Genomic DNA, 19,707 nt, shown 5'->3' with positions numbered 1-19,707 from the left:
AGTATACAAGACATATATATATATAAATCCATACTGATTGAATAGATAGGGATATGGGAGAGAAGGAACACATCTCTATAGAATAATTCCAAATAATGTAGATAGGCCTCCCTCCAGGAGATGGACTTTCCTTCTCCTCACCCTCCTCTCTTGAAATGTGGGCTGAACTTAGTCATCCAAAGATGGAAAGAGAAAAATAGTAGCTCTGCCTTGGAAAAACCAGGGAGACACTACTTTAACCAAGTAACAAGGATTGCTGTCATGCAGCACCTAGTAGGATGTGGTCTTCCTCCCCCAAACCCCACCACACAGCCTTATCATGGGGAAAACATCAGACAAGACCAAATGAGGTTGGTTTGGTATACACACACTACTAAATATGAAATAGGTAAGTAACAAGGATCTACTGTAGAGCACAGGGGAATCTACTCAGTGCCCTGTGGTGGCCTATTTGGGAAAGGAATCTGAAAAAGGATGGATACATGTATAGGTGTAACTGATTCACTTTGCTGTACACCTGAAACTAACACAACACTGTAAGTCAACTATACTCCAGGAAATTAAAAAATAAAAAAAAAAATAAATGATAGATATCCACAAAATAGCTTAGCCGAAGTTTTCAAAACTGACAGAGTTAAGGAAAACAAGAAAACACTAAGAAACTGTCATAGACAAGAGGAGACTAAAAAGACCTAATACTAAGTGCAGTGTGGAGACCTGAATGAGATCCTGGAACAGAATGGTATTAGGGGGAAAACCAGTGAAATCTAAAAAAAAGTCGAGTTTATTTAATAGAAAGGGATCAGTGTTACCTTCTTAGTTTTGACCAGCCTACTATGGCGATGTAAGACATGAATATTAGGGGACGTCGGCAGGGGGATTTTAGAGAATTCTATACTCTCTCTGCAACTTTTTTTGTAAATCTAAAATTACTCCGAAATAAAAAAGGCTTATTTATAAGCAACAAAAACAAAAGTTTATTGTTTGTGCAAAGAGAACATTTTAATAAAGCAGCGACTACCGCCTTTACATGACTCAGTTACTGAGAGGTACGCAGTGTTGAGGACTTGTATTGGGATGCAGGGAAGGCACCCCGGAGCGCCTGGAGCCCGGAGTGTGCTTCCGGGGGCGGCAGGAGCCTAGGCTCCTCCCCGGAGCCACTGGGGCGCCGGACTCTGCCCCGGGCGCGCCCTGAGGGGTGGAGCCAGCCAGCCCCGCGGAGAAGACCCAGCCCAGGTCCAGAGCCGAGGGGAGGAGCAGCGGCAGAATCCTGCTCTGGCTGAGCGCCCTCCAAGGTAGACGAGCCCCTGCAATCCGCGCACAGGTCACCCCCAGGTGAGTGAATGTCCAGGTGCCCTTGGAGCCGGTTCCCCCAGCGCCGCCCTCACATCAAAGACATTTTCCTGTAAACAGATCTTCGGTTAGGAGGATATTCTCCCTGTAAACCTCTCTTCTGGGCTTGGATTCCTTGGGCGAAAAGTTTGTGCTCTTCCAGGAACGGAGCTTACCTTCCTCGAGAGAGGATGCCCCACCCTTTGCCCTGTGCACACCTGATTATTTATTTCGATTGCTGTTATGCCGTCCCTCGGCCAGGGGTTCTCGCGATTCAGAGGCGGTGGAGAAAACTTGCTGTCACCTGTGAACGCCCGCGCGGCGACTTTGACAGATCACCGCGCCTGAAATTTTTAAGAGCACAAACGAATGCTTGTGAGTGAAGATGGTTGTCTTACACCTTCATTCATCCGTGCTGGCATCTGTAGCTGCAGGTGTAGCTAAAGGAGAACAGTCTATTGGTTGACAGTGCTATCTATGGTCATGGGATTTTAGAACTGAAAGTTACTCAGCCCGAGGCAGTTGTGCAGAGGAGCAGTGTCAACTTACGGAAAGAATAGCACAGGACAGTGCAAGGGTAGATTTTAGATTGGATGATGACATGGCTGCACATTTTCAACCTTCTTTGAAAGGAAGAAAATTATGTATATAATCAAATATTATGATTTACATATATAAATTATATATGATCATATATATATATATATGCTCAGAAGATGCAGTTAGTCCCATACATAAATGAAGCATAACTCAAGCATACATAACTATTTATACTATAGTTGTTTCATTTCAGGAATCAAAACCTTTGTTACTTCCTTTTATATACAGTCTAGATGAAGTGTCCAAAAGGGAATTATTCTGCATTTGCAATAAGGAAAACATAATCTGTCCTTTTGATTTTACCTGTGCTATTAAATATTCAGTTCTGCACAAGTCTGGCTTTTCAGAAATATGATCTGAGCTTTAGTCTTAGATATCCTAGCGGACACAATTGGTGCTGCTGTTTCCTGGGCTGCGCTGCCCCTCCCCCTAGCCCTCCCTCTATGCCGCTGATTTGAGAGTGGTGGTCCCTGACACAGAGGAATTTGTGCCTAAGGCAGGGCCTTCTCAATTACTTACAGAAAGAATGAAAATGGCTGACACTTCCTGCGACCCAGGAAAACTTATAAGGTTTTTACCTTTGTGATTTGCTTAATATGGTAACTAAAGCTGCACTAACTAAAAAGAGACTTCTGAAATATATACAGATACTATTTCAGTTGTATAATTCATTGTTGTGATTTCATGAATTAATAACAGGGATGCATGTATTTGTTAGCTTTTTGATTTATAATGTGCTGGACAGTGGGCTTGAGCTATAATCTAAAGCCCTGACAAAGCCGAAAAACATAAGCTAGATTTGGCCAAAACTAAAAAATGAGGTGTACATTTATTTGTTTGGAATTATGACTGAAAAAGGAAACAACTGAAGAATTTGGAAGGGACTGTAAAAGTCTTTTGAAGTAGTAGCTTTGAGTCTTTGAAATGAGATATTTACATCAAAATTAGATGGCCATTTGTTGATAGAAAAAAAAATATAATGGCAAAATGTTACTCTGAATGTAATAGCCTGTTTAAGTGTATTTACATTTTACTGAGCATGGAAACAGCCACCCACTGAGTCTGGAAAACAAAAGCAAGCACGTGTGTGTGTGTGTGTGTGTGTGTGTGTGTGTGTGTGTGTGTGTGAGAGAGAGAGAGAGAGAGAGAGAGAGAATTTAGGGGCCTATTCATATACTCACTGAACCACTAATACTTGTTGAGTGCCTGTTGTGCAGGGCACCCTGTTCTGTCTTGGGGACACAGAGGGATACAGCTTTGTGCAAATAAGACACATTCTTGTCCCTGTGGAATTTACACCAGTTTGAAATCCTTCAGGACAACCCTGAGGCCATAGATTAGGGACCACACCTAATCATCCATCTATTTTTAACAGTGACTGATTAGTTTCAAATCACAGACTCTTTTACACTGACTTAAATAGATTTTAAAAGGAATTTGCGTCTTAGGTCAGTTTCCTCTTTTGCTTAGGCTGGGGAAGAATTTAGGAATATTGTAGTCTGTTAATGCTATGCAGTATTTTGATATTAAACTTGAAATAGTTTAATATCAATTTCATGGGAATTAAATAAAAACTAAACTTGGAGTAGTAGATGCCAGTAATTTAGGGGGAAAAAAAATCAATGAGTGAAAAATTTCAAATTGAGAAAATTGTATCCAAGTTTTTTTTTCCTGTAAGTTAAAAAATATGACTACAGTCATATTTTACCTCAGAGCAGAAGAGTAACTTTATGCAAGGCATTTTCCCCTTTTTTTATTCTTTTGCTGTTTTCTCAAAAGCAGGTCTATTGGAAGTATAATATACATATCAGAAAATCCAGGTGTCCAATTCAATGATTTTTAGTAACATTTATGGAATTGGGCAACCATCATCACAGTACAATTCTAGAACATTTTCATCCCCCCTTAACCACCCATCTTAAGGGGCTGTTTGCAGTCACTCCTCATCCTCAGACCCAGCCCCAGGCAACCACCAGTCTACTTTCTGACTCTTTAGATTTGCCTTTCCTGTACACTTTATACAATGCAATCATACAGAAGAGTGTTTAGCATCTAGCTTTTTTCACCTAGAATAATGTTTTTGACGTGCATTCACATTGTGGCAGGTATCACTAGGGGTTCCTTTTTATTGCTAACTGATGTTCATTCTGCTGAATGGCTATACCACATTTTGCTTACTCATTGATGGGCCCTTTTGTCATCACATTGAAGTGGTAAGACAGAAATTTGTGTCCAGCTTCCATGATAGCATAATTTTAAAATAACTGATAGGAGCCAAACTCCTATTTATATTTATGAAAAATATATTCTTGATATGGATTACTGATATTTACTGAATGTATCATAACTGAGATCTTTCTGAGATACCCCATGAAAGTAGTAAATAGTAAACCCTGTGCCAGTGGCAAGAAGCATCCCTCATTCGTATACTAGTTTGGACCCCGAAAACCTTTAACTCTTGACATCGACATTTGCGAAGAGCCCATGTCTCCACTGATATGTTTTCTTCACAAACGATATGCATTTAAAATGGTTTTTTGTTTGTTTGTTTTTTTAATTCGGCATATGGAAGTTCCTAGGTCAGGGATGTGACATTACTTTACAGCTGGGGCAATCCTGGATCCTTAACCCACTGTCCTGGGCTGGGAATTGAAGCCACAACTCCAAAATGACCCGGGTCGCTGCAGTCAGGATTCTTAACCCACTGTGCCACTGCAGGAACTACAAAAGCTGGGGGATTTTGATGATCATTTGACCCAACAGTGATAACTGAAATACTCTTAAAAATATGAGCACTTCTTAGTAATATATTTTAGTGGCACACTTAACATAAAGCCTGGGTCGTCTATAGCCTTAAGCCAGAAAGGAGTGCATCTGGATTTACATGCTTTTAGTTTTATTACTCCGTAGTTTCTATGACTGGAGTAAAGAATGAAACTGATCAACTGTTTGTTGACTTTCCAAATTAGCCATTAGTTTAAGTTCTTAAAGTCCACAACCGAAGAGTTGGTACTCCTTTTTCCTCCAGGGTCTTTAGAGGAGCTAGACCCAAATTATAAATTATTCCAGGTTCCTGTTAAGCACTAGTGTTTTCTGTGAGTAGTCTACAGAACAAATCAAGTAAGAACTTTCTAGCACTACAAAATAATTGGCTTTTGTTATATACTTCTCTTCGGAAACCAGGACCTTAAACAGCAATTCCATCAGAGTGGTTTTCTTATACACTCCCATTCACCCTACTTTGTGTCAACTCTTAATGGCAAATGCATTTTTAGTGGGTTACACCTGACAGCTTATGGCTAAAGATCCTCTGTAGGGAGATTTCTCCAGTTGAGTGGAAACCCTTCTATAAAATGTTGGCAGATTCTGTGAAACTGGAGAGGACGCTATGTCTCCGAATGTCTATAAGTTACTGCTGAAATTGCAAGTTCCTATTAGGAAAAAAAAAAAAAAAAAGAAGAAGAGCATTAAACCTTTTATTGACAACCTGGAATGCAAAGGATTTTATTTTTAAGCTCCTAAAATTTGGAAATAAGGTAGTCTAGGTTAAATAGTTTCCCAAAGCTGGATGTGCTCATTTGGAGCTAATTTTGTCTGCTGGAAATATCAGAACAACTTACTGGAACTCTTGGCTCAGAACACTACTGTTTGCTGATCTGTGGTTAGAAGAATTGATACATCTCCATTGGTAACCTCTCTTTTTCTCTAACCTGGTAAGGATTTTAAGATTTCTAGAACAGGTGCATTTTTACTGCTTTTACACTGGCAATTTCATTCCAAATATCTCCTGAGTGTCAAATACCAATTACAGAAATCCATCTTCATCCTTCTCACTTTTACACACTTGGACATCGGCATGGACACGCTCCCCGTGTTGTGTCTACTCACCAAGAGCAAGGAGGCTCATTCAGCCATTGAGCCATAACATAAGCTTCTTGTAATTACTTGGTGGGTTCATTCACTCATCACTCATGTTCATGTGATCTGATATAAGGAACTTGGTTTCACCCAGAACCAGGAGCTGCTTATCACCCCTGTATCTCTCTATTATACCCTGGATTTTGGTAGGAGGCTGTGCTGGAGTCTGACCTCTTCCTGGCACAGGAAAATGAGCAGAGGAGGTGGTAAAGCACCATCCCAGCTGCTTCAGGGATGAATAGACCCTGTATTCACTGACCAATAGTCTACGTACTTACGCTCAACTGTGAAGAATGAAGACATGTTATATATCTAAAAACAGTTAGGAAAGAGTTGGTAGATAAGGAATTCTTGGTTCAAGAATTAGATTTAAATCTTCTTACTGCAAGTATACTTATATAAGTGTTATATATTCTTACATATTTCCTCCTACTTTTCCACTTTAATGAATAATAATTATGATAACTTTCTTAAGGTGTTTTGAGATGTCCCTGTTTTTATCACCATATTGAATGTCAGACTTCAGGGACTGCTGTATGACCAACAGCTCTACCTACCTGTCAGCAGCCCAGTTACTTGCTTTTTAACAATCCTGATTCCATTGCTCTTTTTGCAATTTATACTTTTGGAGGGAGGTCAACATTTTGAATGAATGAAAACAAATCCAGCTAACTGTGGCTTCCAGTTCATTCTGATAAAATCAGTGAGGTTACTTGGATCTTGAAATCTCAATTGTTCTTGGCTTTTTCTAGGGTACTGTTGAATTACTGTTTTTCAAATAAAAGTATATTTTAAAAACCCATCTAAGTTCTGTAAGTTTTGACAAATGATTATAGTCATGGAACTATCATCGCCATCAAGATACAGAACAATTCCATCACCAACTCCCCTCTCCCCCTCCCCCCACATATTCTTCTGTGTCCCTTTTGGAGTCAGTCCCTTCCCCATTCTCCATCCCCAGGTCAGTGTTCTGTACCTATAGTTTAAACTTTTCTAGAATGTCATATAAATGGAACCTTGGAATGTGCAGCCTTTGTATTTGGCTGTTTTCAGTCAGCATAATGCATTTGAGAGTCATCTAGGTTGTTGTGTGTATCAGTAGGTTATTTTTTGTATTGATGAGTAGGATTCACCTGTTGGTGAATATTAGAATTTTTTCCCCAGTGTTTGGCAGTTATAAACAGTGCTGTTTTATGGAACATAACAAATCTCCTAAAAGATGGATTTCTGTGTCTACAGTCTGTGCTTAACTTTCTAGGAGACCACCCAAGACGTCAGCCCTGTGGCTGTACATTTTCCTTTCCCACCAGCAACACACAGGCATTCCAGCTTCCCCCTCTTCTCACCCACACGCGCTATTATCTGTTTTGTTCCCCCTGCGTGGGATAATTTTTAACATGAAGTAAATGATATTGAAGCTAACATATCCCAAGACCAATTTAAGACACTGTAGATATTTTATAAATCCCTGAGACTTTTACTTCTAAAACATTTCATAATCTCCACAAAAGAAATTTTCTGAAAGAGCACCTTCCTTATAATGTTACAAATGAAGGGGCTATCTGTCAGTGACATCGCTTCTTTTTGTATTTTCTTCCCTGACAAGTCCTAAGTGGCTTTTATGTTGACTGTTGATTGGATCAGGAGGGGTACAAAGCAGGAAGAACAATTGAGTGCGAGGATGAGGGGTAGGAAGAGTGAGGGGACAACTGGCCTTAGACCTTGACACTTTCAAATGATGCTCTAAAAGCAAATGTCTATGATGAGTTGTGAACATAAAGATAATTATATGCTCTGAATTGTATTAGGGTCAGATATCCCACGATGCACTTTTTATGTGTTATCCCATTTAGTCATCATATAATTGTCCTATGAGGAAGTTAGCAGTTTCATTTGGGTTCTTCAGTTGAGGAGGCTAAAGCCTAAAGGAATTTAAAAGCTTTTCCAAGGATGCCCAGCTAGGGGAGTAGGACGGTCTTGTGGGCACAAACGATTGAGTCCCAAGCCATGAAGTTGCACTGCCTCTGTTTGTGGATTAAGTCCATTGTGATGACACCTGCTCAGGCTCCTGAAGGACACACCTGGGGGCTCACAGCACTGTTAAGTAACACTGTTACTTAGCCACTTTGGAAAACCCCTGATTAAACTTGCTTGGGCCCAAGAAACAAGGCTTAGAAATCTGTGCAGAATGTAGCAGGAGGCAAAGCAAGAAGTGGGAAGGAGCCTCAGACGTGTGGGTTGGGGTTCACGGCCATCATTATTGAGCCATCTCTGCTTGATCTTGGGGAGTCTTGTTCCCTCATCTGTAAGATGGAAACAATAGCACCAACCCCTCAAGGTGTTCATGAGGATTATTAAAGGCAGCACCCGCCAGCCTGCGTGTGGTGGGTTCTCAACAGATCCTGGTCCCTCCTGCTCACCCTTCCCCCCATGGGAAGAGATTCAGGTGATTTGCCCCACTTTGCAGTTGAACTGCTATACTGGGCTCTGGACAAAACCTTTAGCTGTCTTTTGAAGCTTCAAATTATACCAATGAAAAATGAAGATAGATTATTTCATTAAAAAGACACTTGGATTTGGAGTTCCCTGGTGGCTCAGCAGGTTAAGGATCCAGCATTGTCACTGCTGTGTCTGGGTCACTGCTGTGGTGAAGGTTTGATCCCTGGCTTGGAAACTTCTTCATGCAATGGATGAGGCCAAAAAAAAAGCAAAGGCCTTGGACATGAGGTCAGTCTATTTAGATTCAGGTGACGAGGTTAATTCTTAAAAACATATTGCTTTCCTGTGACTTGGTTGCCACAATATATAGATATATAGACATACAGGTAATATTTCTAGCACAGGGTATTGTGATGATTAATTTCAACAATATATAGAAAATAATTTTTTTTGTAAATGGCACAGTGCTTTGTCAATGGTGCATATTTGTATATTGTATTTGTACTAATATTTCAACCCTTTCCCCCCCAAACTAAATAGCTCTTATTTCATATCTAAGAGCTTTCAATAGCACTTACTGTGATATAAATATATGTGTGTATACAAATGAGTAGCATTTAGAAATGAATAAAAATTAGTTCTACTTAAAAAAAATCTTAGACTATTACTTGCACACAGCATTGCCATTACTTGGGCTCAGAGTTAACATGAGTGTCTTTTGATATACTGTGCAACATTTTTAGTCGCCTGAGATTGAGCCAGCTGACACTGGAGGTCACCATTGTGCCGTGTATTGTCACTGCAGAACAGGTGTGCTATTCAGTATTCAGGACACGGCCACTCTCTTCATAGGTCTGGAGATATGTGAGCTTTTTTACCCCTCATATAACCTAATTACCCTTGTAGCACTTTAATTGAAACTTACCCTTTCAGCTTCTCATTTCTGAGCTCTCTATACTAGTGAACAAGGATGAAATAATTATCAATATTGTTGGCTCAGAACTGAGAAGCTGAAAACTCAAAAATGGTGCTAAAAACCCACCAGGGCTCTTGGTTTCTAAGCAGAATCATTTACTCTGGCTAACCTAAATAGGAAAGGAATTTACTGGAAGAACATGGAGCAGCATCCAGAATTGATGGGAAAACTGGGTCTGGAAATGGGAGCGCCCACTCCTGGTACCTCAGCCAAGATCAGTTTGTAGCGAGAAGAGGGTAGAGTCCTTCTGGCCTTGCCATTGTCACCACACTGATGTCCTTGCCACTGGACACAAAGCGCAGTTCTGGGCCAGACCCCTTCCTTCTCAGAATAATGACGGGATTTTCAACAAGCCCAAGGGACAGTCCATTCCTGGCCTTTCCAGGTGGGGACACTTAGCTGGCATCTAGGAGTTGTACCTGTGCTCTGGCCCCAGCGAGTGAGGAAGAACAAGCAAGGGATCTTTCCTGCAAAGGCTCCTGCAGGTGATGAGACCACATAGCTGGGAGGGGGATTCCATCCTGGCACCCACCACTGTGTGGCCAATTGCACTTCCTTGCCCCTTCCCGGGGCTGACCTGGAGTCAGTTGTATATGTCCTGTGGCCCCTGGTAGCGTCCCAGACTTTGGTGGTCCCTGCATTTCCTTCAACCCTGAGGGGGCCATATCAGCCAGGACTAGAACTGTTTTGAGTGGCTAAGGGAAAACTCCTTAGGTAAATGAAAGTCTCCAGTTTCCGTCTGTTTTTCTAAAGAATCCCTGTCCATTAAAAAAAAAAAAAAATCATAGGCTACACTCTGTACCTTGTTTTTAGAACATGACTTCAAACGAGTTCCAGCCTCTGTTCTTGCTCTCTGCCTGGAATCCTCTTCCCCCAGATGGCCACATGGCTTTATCTCCTTTAATTCAAGTCTTCAATGCTGCCTCTTCAGATCGGCTTTCTCTCACTACCCATCCAAAACAGCACCGCTTTTTATTCTGTTGTCCTGCTCTGCTTTTCTTCATGACACTTGTCAACGCCTCTGATTATGTTCCTTACATATTTATTGTTTTGTTTAATGTGTCTCCCCCTTCAGCTCTGAAAGTTCCATGAAAGCAGGGTCTCTGACTCATTTCTGTGGCCACATCTCCTAACACAGCTGTACTCAATAAATATGTAATATATGAATGAATAAATCAAGGGTTAAATAAAGGAAGGAAACACTTATGTTAAAATCTCTGGACTATAAACAGTGCCTGTATTCATTTCCTAAGGTTGCTGTAATAAAATGACACACACTGAGTGGCTTAAATGTAGTACTCTCCTGTCTCACACTTCCTAAGGCTGGAAGTTCAAGGTCAAGGGGTTGGCAAGGTTGGTTTATTCTGAAAGCTGCAAGGAAGAATCTGTCCCATGCTCCTTCGTCTGTTTCTGGTGGTTCCCTGGCAATTTCTGGCATTGCTTGGCAGCCACCTTGATCTTGGCCCTCAACTTTGCATGGAGTTCTCCTTATATGCATCTGTGTCCAAATTTCCCCTATTTATTCAGGCATCAGTCAGACTTGGATTAGAGTCATGCTGCTCCAGTATGACCTCATCATAACTAATTACATTTGCAAAAAGTTTGTGTCCAAATAAGGTCACATTTGGAGATATTTGGGGCTGGGGGCTTCAACATATGAATGGAGGGGGGCAGAATTTAACCCATAACAATGTCTTATATGTGTTTATTGTGTAATGACTGAGCCATGCTTATGTCATTGATCAAAGAAGTAGGTTTAGGAGTTCCCGTTATGGTGCAGCAGAAACAAATCTGACTAGGAACTATGAGGTTGCAGGTTTGATCTCTGGCCTTGCTCAGTGGGTCAAGAATCCGATGTTGCTGTGAGCTGTGGTGTAGGTCTCAGACGAGGCTTGGATCTGGCTTTGATGTGGCTTTGGTGTAACCTGGCAGTTGTACCTCAGATTAGACCCTTAGCTTGGGAACTGCCATATGCTGCAGGTGCAGTCCTAAAAAGCAAAAAAAAAAAAAAGTAGGTTTACATAATCTTGGGTGCCCAGTGATATGTTGGTTTATCACATGGATTCTAATTCACAATAATGTGTACAAGTTGCTTTGTAAATGGTTAACTGTTCATTAGATGTTGTATGATCAGCTGACAAATATCTCTGCATTATCAAGAAAAAAATCAATACCATGGACTTGTTAGTCTTAAAATCCCCCAAAGTGGATTTCTCTTTATTGAGCAGCTTGATCTGCAGACTGTTTAAAGTACTACCTGATTCTTCTCTACCACTTACACTACTTGTCAGCAGTAATTGTGGGTAACGGCTTTATATTTTATTTACTTTTTTTTTTTTTGTCTTTTTGCCATTTCTTGGGCCACTTCTGTGGCAGATGGAGGTTCCCAGGCTAGGGGTCAAATCGGAGCTGCAGCTGCTGGCCTACACTACAGCCACAACAACCCTAGATCTGAGCTGAGTCTGTGATCTACACCACAGCTCATGACAATGCTGGATCCTTAGCCCACTGAGTAAGGCCAGGGATTGAACCCATATCCTCACGATTACTAGTTGGGTTCATTACTGCTGAGACACAATGGGAACTCCTAAGCACTATTATAAGTGCTTGGCAAATGTTAAGTCACAATAACCATAAGTTGTTTATTATTTTTATTATTAATAATTATTAATACTAATATTAATATTACTGATAAAGAAACTGAGGCACAGAGAGGCTGAGGAACTTGCTCAAGGTCACACAGCTAGTGAGTAGCACAGTCAGGCCATGAAACTAAATAGTCTGCCTCCAAACCTTTTTGTTGTAGCACTTTCTTTCTTCACAGAAAGTCTCACGGAAAAATTCAGTGTGTGAGAGAACAAAGCAGAGCTGCTCTGGTTCAAGTTCAGACGGCAAAGCTCTGTCTGCTCAGCACCTCCCCTTCCCCCGGGAGCTGCGTTGTTCGAAATGTCCTGATCTAGGAAATAATACCTCTTGGCGTAATGCCACTTGTAAGCTGTCTTCAATCCACTCTGGCATAAAACAAATACAATTCTTTTCTCACTTTAATTAACTGATTGTGTTTTATTTTGAAATTTTTATCTGCCTAATCTACTTCTGGCAGAAATGAAATGCTATGATGGATTTTCCCCAGGACGGTAATGCCATATGGCAATTTAGGCTTTGCCAGCCAGGCTTAAGTTTCCCTTGGGTTTCTTTGTACAAATGAAGGACTATGGTCATGGGAGTTTCGTGAACCAAGAGAGAAATGGGATTTGATTTCATATAAATAGAGTTGAAAATATGCTTTGCAACCAGATAGGTATGATCTACCCTCTCTGTTATAGATTGCTTATTGTCTGTACTTATTCATAATATAAAATCATTAGAGCAACAATATTAGCAATTACTGTCCACTGAGTGTCTTCTGCAATCAGGGATTGTAAAAAGTCCTCATTTTTTACAACTCTGGGTGTTATCACCCTTATTATACTGATATGTAAGTTGAGGCTAAGATTTTATGTAACTTGTTTAAGATGCTCAGCCAGTGAGGGGAGGATGTTTTGATAAATATCAGTGGCTAAGGAGCGGAAGTTTTTTTAAAATTGTTTTTATTGAGGTATAGTTAATTTATAATGCAGTGTTAGTGTACAGCAAAGTGATTCAGTTAATTAATTTTAATTTTTTTTATGACTGCACCTGTGGCACATGGAGCTTCCCAGGCTAGGCGTTGAATTGGAGTTGCAGCTGCCAGCCTATGCCACAGGCACAGCAACACCAGATCCAAGCCACGTCTTCGACCTACACCACAGTTCATGGCAACACTGGATCCTTAACCCACTGAATGAGGCCAAGGATTGAACCTTCATCCTCAAGGATACTAGTTGGGTTCTTAACCTGCTTAGCCACGAAGGGAACTCCCAGTTATTTATATATATATATTTACACATATATGATATATACATATATACTTTTTCAGATTCTTTTCCATTGTAAATTATTATAAGATATTGAGTCTAGTTTCCTGTGCTATAACAGTAGGTCCTTGCTATTTAGCTATTTTATATATAGAAGTGCATATATATATATATATATATATAATCCCAAACTCCTAATTTAACACCCTCCCCACCCCCCATCCCCTTGTGTAATTGTTTTCTATGTCAGTGAGCCTATTTTTGTTTTGTAAATAAGTTCATAGGTGGAAGAGAATTTTTGATATTAAGAATAAAAGGCATGGAAGAGAATATGTTTTAGGATGCATCATGTGAGGCCTGATGCATTTTTCATATTAATGAAGGACTTCGAGAATGCAGTGGGATCCATTCTAAAGAGTGATTAATCTCTATGAGGAAATGCCTCTTATCATTTGGTAATGTATACCATGACTAACACACTAAAAAGAGAACAGAAGGGAAATTCCTATTGTGGCTCAGCGGGTTAAGAACCTGACTAGTATCCATGCGGGTGCAGGTTTGATCCCTGGCCTCTGATTTGGCGTTGCTTCAAGCTGCAGCATAGGTCAGCGATGTGGTTCGGAGCCAGTGCTGCCATAGCTGTGGCTTAGGCCAGCAGCCAAAGCTCTGATTTGACCCCTAGCTGGGGAACTTCCGCATGCCATGGATGCAGCCTCTTTTTTTTTTTTTTTTGGTGGGGGGATTTATTTTATTTATTTATTCATTTTTGTGTATGTTGTTAGGTGTTTCTTTTTTTTATTACTCAATGAATTTATCACATCTGTAGTTGTATAATGATCATTTTCAGCCTTAAAAAGAAAAATAAATACACAAAAATAAAATTAAAGTGAACAGAAGCTAAATCAATCAAATGGGACTACATATCAAGGGAGACTGAAGAACATTTGCAACTTAGACTAAATCTGTTGCTTTGCTTGCCTCTTTTTTTCCCACTGCTTTTGATTCTACTTCCTGCCTCTAACCCAGGTGTCAGCAAACTTTTTCTGTAGAGGACCAGATAGTAAATGTTTTAGACGTTGCTTGCCATATATTTTTTTTGTTGAATCTACTCAATTTAGCGATTATAGTGCAAAGGCAGCATAAACAATATGTAAGGGAATGGCCATAATTATTTTAGAGTAAAACTTCATCTATGGACATTAAAGTTGAAATTCATATAAACTTCATCTGTCATGAAATGTTATTCTTCTTCTGATTTTTTTTTTTTTTGAACCATTAAAAAAATGTGAGAACCATTCATAGGGTCTCCTAACAGATAGGAAGCCAGACTGGGCTCCTGGGCCAGGGCTTGATGGCCTCCACTCCTGCCGACCATCCTTCTCTCATTTCCAAATACATTGCTTACTGTCTCTGTGGGTGTTTCTTTTACTTCCACATTTAAATGTTGTTTTGGACTAATAACTTAATCCTGAAAGAGACTTCAGAGGCTTGAGTAACAGAAGTAGTTCCACTCACATTCTACAAAAAACACTTGCAGAGCTACTACTGCCAAATCAAGTTCCACCGAAACAAATGGAAGCCACAGTGGCTGTCTAAGAGGATTTAACATAAAATGGAAAATTCTTGGCGTACTCTGTCAATTTCATTGAAGATTAAAGGATAAATGTGGGACTTTGAGGCATTCCCAGAAGCTATCTAATTTGAAAGCTGGCAAATATGAAAATTCTTTGTGTGTTTTAACAGCGTAGGTCATTGCTAAATTTTAATTTTTTTTTTTCTCACTAGGGAATCTGGCTTTAATGTGATGGAAACACTCTTGAACTTGGTGTCCAAAACATGAAGGTTTGACTCTGAGCTCTGTTAGTTTTACTGTGATTTGGGGTAAGTTGACATCACATACAAGACTCTTGGCTTCCTTATCAGTAAAATAAGGTTAATAATTCTACCTCACAGAGCTTTTATTTTTAGTTTTAGTTCTTTTCTATTTATTATGAAAATTTCAAGCAGAAGCAAAATAGTAGAGGATTATTGTGAACCTCATGTGCCTTTGCCCAGGTTCCACAATTCCTTGCATTTTGTCAAACTTCTTTCAACTTTACCTCAACCCATTTTTTCCTCTCTTTAAGTACTAGAATAAAATACCCTCTTTAAAATTCCAAATGTAATATTATTTCACTTGCAAGTATTTCAGTATGAATGAGTAACAGATAGGATCTTTTCCTTTTTTTTTCTTTTTTCTTTTTTTTTTTTAGGGCCGCACCCACGTCCTATAGAAGTTCCCAGGCTAGTGGTCGGTCAAAGTGGAGCTGTAGCTGCCAGCCTATGTCACAGCCACAGCAATGCAAGACCAAGCTGCATCTGTGACCTGTGTCACAGCTCACAGCAACACTGGATCCTTAACCCACTAAACAAGGTCAGGGATCGAACCCACATCCTTCTGGATCCTAGTCAGGTTCATTAACTACTGAGCCATGACAGGAACTCCCCAGATAGGATCTTTTTATTACTCGGTAATTCCAGTGTCACACTGAGCAAAATTACAATAATTCTCTAACATCATCTGTTATCCAGGCAATGTTAAAATTCCCCAGTTGTTTCAAAGATGTCTTTATATAGTAGCTGCTTTATTTGAATCAAGAGCCAAAGAAGATTCATATACTGCATTTGGTCCTATTTTCTTAAGACCCATAATTTTCTTAAGACCCATGGCAATTTCTCTTCTCTTATCCCCATCTTTCTTCATAGAATTAATTTGAGGAAAGAGTAATTTTTGCTCCTATAAAATGTTACATAATCTGAATTTGGCTGAATGCAACCTTCATCCTTGTAGAGTCATTGAACAGGTTCTTTTTGTTCAGATATTTACCATCATTTGCTAGAGGAGCTGCATGTTTCATGGGTGATGCTTTCTGCTTGTGACTACCACATCCAGAAGATATACTGTCTGGTTGTCTCTCTTTTAGTTTTCTGTTAAAGATTGATTAATGGGGTACCTTGGGTTAATGCATTCTTCACTAACCTCTCACCAGTTTTTAGCACTGGTTGATGACTCTCGCTTAGATCCATGACTTCACAGGGGGTTGTGAAATGTAGGTTTTCTAAATCCGTCAGTCCTGTTGGATTTATTGGCAGGAATTCTTTAGCAAAATTTTCCTAATCAACTGTTTGATTACAATGAAATATATGGTAAATTCATATCTTAGAGGCAAATAAATGCTTGTTGGCATCCCTCTTACCCCTTATTGGGGGCTAATTTTTAGTATAACGGTGACCTGTCGCCATTGAGTTTGATAATGAGAACTCTTGTTGGTAGTGGTGGTTTTTCTCTTAACATCATAACTTTAGGAATTAAAAAATTTTCGGTATGTTTTAATCCATCAGAGACATTTCTCTTCAGGTTGGCTTTTGCGTCTTATTTAGTAGTATTTATTGGATCACTTTTTTGCTTTCTTGATATGCAGATATACTTGTTTGTTTTATTTGTTTATTATTTGGGGGGATTTTTTTTCTTTTAAATTTAGTTTTATTTTATAATTAAGTAAAATAATCACATTGTACAATGTCAAAACTGTAAATCACAGATTTTCCTCTTCCATCTCTTCTTAGGAAAGTTATACTATGTATCTTTTTCTACACAATGCTTTTTCATTGAATAAATACCTCTAAAAAAGATTCTATAGCAGTAGGAAGTTTATTCATCTTTTTGTAGACATTTGGGCTTTTCCCAGTCTTTTACTATTACAAATAGTTAATGGCCTTTATAGGCTAGCAAGACTTAAATAAAATGCAGTACATTAAAGGGCTCTCTAAAGTATAAAGTGATACACACACACACACACACACACACATATATATAATATATACATTTTACTTGTGTTGTTTTAGCTCCATGGACACTTATTAAGCACTTATGATTTACTAGAATATAAATATGAATAAGGCATAGTCTCTACTCTTTAGGTTTTCTAGTCGGATATGGAATGAATAGAAAAAATTTCACATTTTTCCTCCTCAGATAGTTTAATTTTTAAGTTCCTTATGAGTGATTGTTTCAACTGGTAGTATTTTAATATTAAATTAATTCCTGGATTTGGGATATATACAGATTTCAATCCTTTATGATATTTTTGACTATATTTGATTACAGTGCCAATACAGAACTTCTTCCAGCTTACAAACCACAGAAATTTAACACCAAAGAAGTTAGTTTTATCTAACTGATTTCTGTTTTCCTAAAGCTGGACTTCACAATGACCACAGTTCCCCTGAGGGGCAAGATAGAAGATCATTCTGCCTCATTTGAGTCCACCTCAGCTCATATTATTGAAGAAACTGAATATGTGAAAAAGGTGTGTGGGATCTGGAAGTCATGTTAGCATGAAATGTTTTTTTACAATAAAGTCTGATATGAATTAGTGGGCTTTGCTTCTCCTTCCCTAGAACATATGAAGAAGAAATCTAGTTGGCCAAGGAAAACGTTGATAGCTGTGATGTAAACATATGCTTGGCAATTTCTCTTGAGAGTGTGAACTGCTGTTCCTACACTTGGAGTAAAACCGAAGGAAAGGCCAGAGGGGTTTAGAACACCTCTCAGCATTTACTTTGTTCCACACTGTTCACCACTGCATCCTACTTGGTTTTTTTGGGGGGGTGGGGTGGGGAGGTGGTGGAGGGGGGGAGAGGGGTTATATTTTTAACATTTATTTCTTTTCCTTTTTTAAAATTATAGTTGATTCACAATGTTGTGTCAATTTCTACTGTACAGCAAAGTGACCCAGTCATTTATCTATCTGCCTATCTATCCATCTATCATCTATCTATCTATACATTCTTTTTCTCTACTACCTGCTATCATGGTTTATCACAAGAGATTGGATATAGTTCCCTGTGCTGTGCAGCAGGACCTCATTGCTTATCCTTTCTAAATGTAATAGTTTGCATCTACTAACCCCAAACTCCCAGTCCATCCTACTCTTTCCCCCTCCCCCTTGTTAACCACAAGTCTGATGGAGAACAGACTTGCATCCTAATGTTTTGTGTCATTTCTCAGTTCTTTCATAAGTATTGATGCTTTGTTGCCAAGTAGAAGTTTATGTTTCCTGTTAAATTTCTGTTTCTCCTTACCTTGTCTCCTCTCAAGCAGTTCAGAGTAACTATCACCAAGGACTATGTGTTGTGCATGTTGGCATGTTACCCTATTAAAAATGTGAAATCATATGAAATGTGAAATCTTATGGCTGACAAAGATATATATTCTTGTGAATGTCTTTTTAAAACAGATGGAAAAATTTGGACATAACTAGTTTGTAACTTATTCACATCAATTCATCTTTGAGTGTCTAGCAATTCCATAGGTCACCAAGGCATGGGGCTTCTATTTCATGCATAAAATTATTCTCTAGTGATTACTAAATAGTAGTTTTTCTCTAGTAATTACAAGATAGTAATTATTTTGTAGTAATTACTAGATAATAATTATTTTGTAGTGATTGCCAAATAGTAATTGTTATATAATAATTACCAAATAGTAAATTAGTACTAAATTACTATATGGAAAAAAATGAAACTAAATGGTATTAAATATTAATTACTAAATAGTAATTATTTTGCTGTATAATATTCATTTGGGTTATATTTTTAGGTTTGACTAAGAAAAAGTTATAAAGACCAAATACTCATTTTCTGCAATCTAAACAATATTAGTCTGAATGCAAGTTAGGTTGATGGCAGTTGTTTAAATCTGAGATTGGTATATATGCACTACTTTCTGGATAAATCAGGTGCCCGGTAGCTGGTATAGAGGAAAACAAAAGCATTTGGGATTAAATGCCCCTGAAAAAAATAAGGGTTTTTTGGTTGGTTTTTTTGCTTTTTTTTTTTTTCAGATTCGAACTACTCTGGAAAAGATCCGAAACCAAATATTTAAAGATGAAGTGAGACATAACAGTACAAATCACAGACTAGATGCAAAGGTAATTAATTCATCAAAATATACCACTTTTATTCCTTCAGTAAATAAATGTGTAGCCCATCTAGACTTTATTTAAATTACTTTTTTTATAATTATTAAATATTTTGTTGTTATCTAAGATGTTACTGGGTGTATGTATGAAATATTTAACCACAGATGTCTTTAGTAGGATCAGATCGGAATGGGCAGATTTTCTTGAATATTTTAATCTGGGTTTATTTTTTGAAAGTATACGGGAAGATCTTAGCCCGGCCAGGATATATATAGCACAGCAACATTTCCCAATGACAGGTAAAAGTACAAGCTGTGAGGTTCACCTGGGCCACACCAAGTTGAAGCCATTATGCAGAGTGATCAGATAATCAATAAGTTTAAATGCACCCTTCCTCTGTGACCAGCCTTTGACACTTTGGTTGAGCAGTCTGCATTTAGTCTTGTTTGGTTTATGCCAGGTTAAACCTCACCTGAGCCACATGCTGCATTGACATTAATGGCAATGTTATCTTCTTTTTTTTTTTGTCTGTTTGTCTTTTCTAGGGCCACTCCTGCGGCACGTGGAGGTTCCCAGGCTAGGG

The 19,707-nt window shown here is 38.9% G+C and overlaps 1 protein-coding gene across 1 annotated transcript in view; it reads left to right on the top strand.

Moving 5' to 3' along the window:
- The first annotated feature begins 1,192 nt into the window (after positions 1 to 1,192).
- The window catches only part of CCDC68 (coiled-coil domain containing 68), a 49,279-nt gene continuing 30,764 nt past the window's right edge, over positions 1,193 to 19,707 (top strand). Inside the window, exons 1-4 of the mRNA XM_047765339.1 lie at positions 1,193 to 1,335; positions 14,947 to 15,042; positions 17,400 to 17,510; positions 19,047 to 19,133. Of these exons, the coding sequence (XP_047621295.1) occupies positions 17,412 to 17,510; positions 19,047 to 19,133 (186 nt within the window). The 5' untranslated portion in view covers positions 1,193 to 1,335; positions 14,947 to 15,042; positions 17,400 to 17,411. The remainder of the gene's footprint in view (positions 1,336 to 14,946; positions 15,043 to 17,399; positions 17,511 to 19,046; positions 19,134 to 19,707) is intronic.

The sequence above is a fragment of the Phacochoerus africanus genome, chromosome 2 (assembly GCF_016906955.1).
Source record: "Phacochoerus africanus isolate WHEZ1 chromosome 2, ROS_Pafr_v1, whole genome shotgun sequence".
NCBI classification, from domain to species: domain Eukaryota; kingdom Metazoa; phylum Chordata; class Mammalia; order Artiodactyla; family Suidae; genus Phacochoerus; species Phacochoerus africanus.
The sequence above is the reverse complement of the archived record's forward strand: the minus strand, read 5'-3'. Positions and strand labels throughout refer to the sequence as shown.